The sequence below is a fragment of the Otolemur garnettii genome, unplaced genomic scaffold, assembly GCF_000181295.1.
Source record: "Otolemur garnettii isolate 467f Iridium unplaced genomic scaffold, OtoGar3 scaffold00077, whole genome shotgun sequence".
Lineage (NCBI taxonomy): Eukaryota > Metazoa > Chordata > Mammalia > Primates > Galagidae > Otolemur > Otolemur garnettii.
Genome location: NW_003852472.1, coordinates 9,154,667 through 9,161,251, shown reverse-complemented (window position 1 = coordinate 9,161,251; position 6,585 = coordinate 9,154,667). Strand labels below are relative to the sequence as shown.

At 42.2% G+C, this 6,585-nt stretch overlaps 1 protein-coding gene across 1 annotated transcript in view; it reads right to left on the bottom strand.

The window, feature by feature from the left end:
• Nucleotides 1-4,039: 4,039 nt before the first annotated feature.
• The window catches only part of PSPH (phosphoserine phosphatase), a 19,785-nt gene continuing 17,239 nt past the window's right edge, over nucleotides 4,040-6,585 (bottom strand). The window contains exons 5-6 of the mRNA XM_003794222.3: nucleotides 6,273-6,421; nucleotides 4,040-4,405 (exon numbers count right to left, since the gene is read on the bottom strand). Of these exons, the coding sequence (XP_003794270.1) occupies nucleotides 4,298-4,405; nucleotides 6,273-6,421 (257 nt within the window). The 3' untranslated portion in view covers nucleotides 4,040-4,297. The remainder of the gene's footprint in view (nucleotides 4,406-6,272; nucleotides 6,422-6,585) is intronic.

Here is a 6,585-nt window from a genome sequence, read left to right as displayed (position 1 = left end):
AAAAAAAAAAAAAAAAAAAAAAGGCAGCTGAATAGGAGAAAAGGCATACAAATTTATTTGAGCATAGTTTTGCATGACACAGGAGCCTTCGGAATGAAGACCCAGAGATACAAAAGAAAGGGTACATTTTTATGCTTAGATTCAACAACGTATGGACAGCTGTGTAAAAATATGATTGGACTAAAAGGGTGTGATCTAATGCTAAAAGAATGAGTGAGGAAACCCACCAAGGCCTGTCTAGACTCTTCTTGGCCTCTGAACATGCATTCCATCCTTCTGAGTATGGGGCAGGGCCTGCTCTTATGACCTAGAGTCAAACAAGGCAGGACACAATTTATTGCTAGTTTTTACACAATAAGGCAGGGGGGAATGTTACAGTAATGTTTTTAGGTTTTATGTCTCCTTGAGGAAAGGGGGTTCTGATTTCTATGTCCCACTTTAGGGAAGAAGGATCCTAGTTTCTATGGCTAGCCTTAGGGGTAAATGAGGGGCCAGAGGCAGGGGGGCAGAAGATTAGACAAAGAACTTTTGGTTCTGAGGTCACTATTTCAGTGTATCCTTGTCTAAGCCCCAACTATCCGATCAACAAAGTACTAAACAGTTCTCTATTGACATCAAACTAGTACTTTTTCTGGAGTTCTGTGACCTTTAAAAGTAAAAATCAGTCTGGGTGTGGTGGCTCACACCTGTAATCCTAGCACTCTGGGAGGCGGAGGCAGGTGGTTAGCCTATGCTCAGGAGTTTAAGACAAGCCTGAGCAAGAAAGAGACCCTGTCTCTACTAAAAATTGAAAAATTAGCTGGACATTGTGGCAGGTGCCTGTCGTCCCAGCTACTCAGTAGGCTGAGGTAGGAGGATGTCTTGAGCCCAAGAGTTTGAGGTTGCTGTGAGCTATGATGCCAAGACACTCTACCCATGGCACAGAGTGAGGCTCTGTCAAAAGAAAAAAAAGTGAAAATTGCTTGAATTTTTTGCATAACAGGTCTTCCATCCCAGGAAGTAAAGTTTCTTCTACTCTATTAATGTGTTCACACTTGTGAGTGCCTTGTTAATAAGTTGTTCACTTGGTGCAGATACTCCTGGCCGCAGTAAATTGTTAACTCTTTAGTAATGTACAAGATAAGGTGCTATATCAGTCATTGGCCTGGTTCCAGCTCAGAATGTGACCTCATGGCAGTCATTAACTTTGGTGAGCATGTTTCTTATCCGTTAAAAAGACAGCACTATCTATACTACTGACCTTAAGGTTGTAAGAGTCACATAAGCAAACACGTGAAAACACCTTGAAAATGTGAAAATAAGTGGTGTGACTTTCAGGTCACTCCCCAAGTTTTCTGAACCTGATCATAAAGATTCTATGGGCCATAGAGGCAAAAGCTATCTTGCTTGTGCTACCACTTTCTGACACTGACCACTTGAATCTCCTGCTCTCTTCTGCCCCTGCTATTGGCAGTGGCAGCCAGGCGGGCCCCCCCAGCTGTCATCGAGAAACACTTGTCTCCAGCTGAAGACACAGAAGAATTATTAAACTGGCAGTTAAACCAGAGGAAAATAGGGCAGGGAGAAGGTAATAGGGTCACTGTTTCTCCTTTGAGCATATAACAGCTTTGAGGGACTTTTGCCGTTTCACCTTAATATAAATTTCAATTCTTAGCTTTATGATCCCAGTTCTTAAATGTTTCTGTTTACATAAGTACTCATAATCAGAGTGAAAACTGGTATCACGGGACAAGATGCCATACAACGATTGCTGCCCACTTTCTGGAAAAAAATCCATCCTAGTGTGAGCATGGATGTAACTCCTGGGAGAAATGTTCTCTAGCTGCTTCCAGTAAGCCAGAATTTGAAAAGTGTGAAAGAGGTTAGTGCAGTTCTTGCATCATTTCAAATTCACCCCTCCAGCACAACAAAGCAGGGATTGTCTGTGTGGCTTTGGGGCCGTTTGCGGAGAGCTGGGCAGCCTATGGGCCCGAGGAGGGGTTGTACAATTGTATAGAAGGTTCCATGTGGGCATAATAATCTGCCAAGACTGATTTCTGGGCAGATTAGACTCCTCTGAGCCAGATTCAGTGTCTACCCCACCTTATGTTCAGGCCGTAGCCCCATGGACAGCAGGCTGTGACGGTCAGGCAGTGAGAAGCAGTGGGGACCACCAGCTCCTGAGCCATCCCACCCACCTACTGAGGCCTGCTCCAGCTTCCTGTATCTTGAGGGTCAGTTTCCTGTGCTCTTCCCAGACCTGGCATGCCTGGTCCTGCCCAGAGCTCGGCACTGCTGTAAGTCCAAACCCCACAGAACAGCTTCCAAGAGTTGCCAGTGAACATTCACAGAGGGGAAACAACTGCCTCCTTGTTTGGGATCTCATTTAAATGTTGCCGAACCAACTTCATGTCTCTCCTACAGAAACTCTGATTTTGAAGGAAATTTGATTCATCTGATTTATCTGGCTAAATCATTATTCGATTGTTTGGCCAAATTTGATTATTTTGTTAAATGATAAGTTTTTCAAATACTTTTCAATATTAAAATCTTACAGCCTTTTCTCTCTAATCATCTAAGAATATCCACTGCATGCCTCTTCCTAACTTTCTGTCTTTCTCCTTCCCCCATTTTTTCACCAGAGAGGGTATATAATCTCATACTTTCAAAGCATATTCTGAAATTTCCCTTGCTTGGCACCGCTCAAAATAGACATAAACCTAGTTTCTGGGTCTTTCCAAATCAGCTATTAAAAAGTAATGGTGGCCAGATGTGGTAGCTCACGCCTATTGTCCCAGCGCTGTGGGAGGCTGAGATGGGCGGATCACCTGAGCTCAGCTGAGTTTCAGACCAGCAGAAGACCAGCATGAGCCAGAGTGAGCCAGAGTGAGATCCCATCTCTACAAAAAAAAAAAAAGTAATGGTTCATGGCTCAGCACCTATAGCTCAGTGGTTAGAGTGCTGGCCACATACAACGGGGCTGGTGGGTTCAAACCTGGCCCAGGTCTGCCAAATAATGACAACTACAACAACAACAACAAAAAACAGCCAGGTGTTGTGGGGGGCACCTGTAGTACCAGCTACCTGGGAGACTGAGGCAAGAGAATTGCTTAAGCCCAAGAGTTTGAGGTTGCTGTGAGCTGATGCCATGGCACTCTACCAAGAGCAACACAGTGAGACTCTATCTCAAAAAAAAAAGAAAAAAAAAAGTAATGGGCTCAGCACCTGTAGCTCAAGCAGCTAAGGCGCCAGTCACATATACCAGAGCTGGTTGGTTCGAATCCAGCCTGGGCCTGCCAAACAACAATGTCAACTACAATCAAAAATAGCTGGGCATTGTGGCAGACACCTGTAGTCCCAGTTACTTGGGAGGCTGAGGCAAGAGGATCGCTTAAGCCCAGGAGTTGGAGGTTGCTGTGAGCTGTGATGCTATGGCACTCTACCCAGGGTGACAGCTTGAGGCTCTGTCCCCCCAAAAAAGTAATGGTCCATGTATGCTGTTAGGAGTTGTTTCTTTTTTTTTTATTTTTATTTTCACTTTAGCAAGTTTGTAGCTCTGAATAGGAGCTGTTTCTTAATTCATTTAGGGGAAAATGCTGATCTTCCCCTGTGTTTAGTGAAATTCGTTTTTATTGCTTTTACTGCATGGATTTTCAAATATCTATTTTTTAAGGTCAATACTTTTGTTTAAGACTCCATTATTATTTTTTTAAAAATACTTTTGTAACATTTCACATATGACAGATCCGAAGAGGTAAGAAAAAGAACTTCCAGCCCTTAGTCCCAGGGCTTCATGAGCCAGGGGTGGGGACAGTGGTGGGTTCATGGTGCCAAGGACTAAGCATATAGGAGTCTCAACTCTGTTCCTCACCTGGAGGTTGTTTCAGTACCTGAGATATTGGCTATCAAAACACCTGTATATAAAAGACAGAATTGAAAATTCCACAAATCTGTTCTGATATATGGATAGCTTTTATTTATTTACCAAAGGGAAAACCAATAAGGCTGCCCAATCCATATTTCCAAAAGTAAAGATGTTTAATTTACTATCTGCTTTTACATCACCTCATATAAAATATTGCCAGAAATATACATAAAGAATTCAGATTATAAAACTCTCCAGGAAATCAATGGTCATAATAATATTGGAACTACAGTTAAAAATAAAAGCAATCTTCTAGCAGTCCTAACTGTAGTTTACTTGAAAGTATAAACTTTACATATAAAGTTTTAGCAGGCGATTGTAAGCAAATAGTATCCATCTTTACAATTTTTAAAAATTCATCTGCAATTGTTATCAGCTATATAGAAATCAGTATTATTCTTCTAGTTCTCTCAAAAGCTCCACAAAATCAGTGATATACCATTTGGCATTGTCCTTTACTTGTTGCCTGATCACATTTCCTCCAAATCCAATGAAAACATCCTAAGAAAGGGAAGGAAAAAAAAAAGAGGGAAGTCATTTTGTTTTAAAACAGATGTAATAGCAATCCAAGGCAAATGTTGTCTGAAAGAATCAACTGTTCCTGCAGAGAGGTGAGGCCAGCCTCTCCCAGGGTGCCTCCCCTGAGCTCACTGCGATAAGCAGGCGCCTCCTGGTCTCTTCCTGCACCCTCTGCCCTCCCTCGTGCATTAGTGAGTGCACCACCACTACGGTCCGTTCAGCTAGATAGTGTGGGGGCTTTGGGAGAAGGGCAAGATGTGGTCCTTGGCCTCTTAAAACCAAGACAAATGCTTACAACAAGAAAAATCACATTAGCAGGTAAATGATTGACTTCTTAACTGGATGGCAATCACATCCGGGCTGTGTAATTTCAAAGAAGGGAAGATCAAAGAGAAGTCTGCAGTGCAGTGAAAATCCCCCTGGACCTGGGATCAGGTCCCAACCAGGCATCTCCCACCTTTAAGGAACCTAAGGTACCTCCCTCCTAGGGAGGCAAAGAGACTCAGCATGTGCATGAGAAATGGTCAGGGTTTTGTTATTTGTGGCTGAAGGTGATCTGTTGGCTGCGCTCTACTTTTCATAGTTAAAATGTTTATGTTGTATCTTGCATTAATTCTACTAACTGATCTCTATTAGTCAATTTTTTTTTTTTTTTTTTTGGAGGGGAGATTTTGGGAGCCTTAGTTCCCCTGTGAGTAAAAAGAAGTTAATACTTTACTTCAAAAGGGATTAAATGAGATAATATAAGAGGTAATGATATATAAAACATCAAATGACATCCTGATCTTTTTTTTTTCTAAGACAGACCCTCAAGCTGTCGCCCTGAGTAGAGTGCTGTAGCATCACAGCTCACAGCAACCTCCAACCCCTGGGTTCAAGTGATTCTCCTTCCTCTGCCTCCCAAGTAGCTGGGACTACAGGTGTCCGCCATAATGCCAGGCTATTTTTTGGTTGCAGCCATCATTGTTTGGCAGGCCAGCGCTGGATTCAAACCCATCAGCTCAGGTGTATGTGGCTGGCACTTTGAGCCACAGGCACCAAGCTAATATCCCAATCTTGGTTACAACTATAAGAGTTGTTGGCCAGCAGTGGCTCATGCCAGTAATCCTAGCACTCTAGGCAGCAGAGACAGGATAATCACTTGAGGTCAGGAGTTTGAGACCAGCCTGACCAAAAGGTAAGACCCCATCTTTACTAAAAATAGAAAAACTAGCTGGGCATCATAGAGTGCACCTGTAGTCCCAGCTACTCAGGAGGCTGAGGCAAGAGGATCACTTGAGCCCTAGAGTTAGAGGTTGCTGTGAGCTATGATGATGCCATGGCACTCCATCCAGGGCAACACAGTGAGACTCTGTCTCACAGACAAAAAATGTTGGCAGCTCAGTGGTTAGGACGCCTGCCACATACACTGGGGCTGAGGAGTTCGATTCTGGCCTGGGTCTGCTAGACGACAATGACAACTACAACCCAAAAATAGCTGAGCATTGTGGTGGGAGCCTGTAGTCCCAGCTACTTGGGAGTCTGAGGCAAGAGAATTGCTTAAACCCAAGAGTTGGAGGTTGCTGTGAGCTGTAATGCCATGGCACTCTACCCAGGGTGACATAGTAAGACTCTGTCTCAAAAAAAAAAAAGTTTTAAAAGTTTCTTCTTAGTTTCTTATTCTCAATATTTCTTATGTTTGCAATAAGTCAATTGACATATAAGAATGAATTTGTTTTAGTTGCTTTGTTTTTCTGTTTCATAATGACACTTAGTTGTTTTTGCTTAACTCCTGTTGTGAATCTCATGTAATTCTACATCAGTTATCTAAAACAAAAATGCAACCTGAAAAAAATTGATTAATACATACAGCAGGTGGACAAGCTTCCATGTCTGTGGCTCCATCTCCAATCATAACTATTTTCTTAAAGTGAAATTTTTCCTTTAAAAGTTTAATAACTTTTCCTTTTCCACCAGATTCAGCTGTAGGCTGTGTCTCATCAAAACCTGCATATTCACCTTAAAAGAACAGATAAAACAATGTTAAAAATCCACAAAAGTATATTACTAGCTCCAGCTTTTTGGATACGTTACATGCTCACTTAAATGTCAATGAAAAGGCTAAAAATGGCCGTCAGTAAAGCCTAGAATTCCATATCTATTCTTTTTTTTTTTTTTTTTTT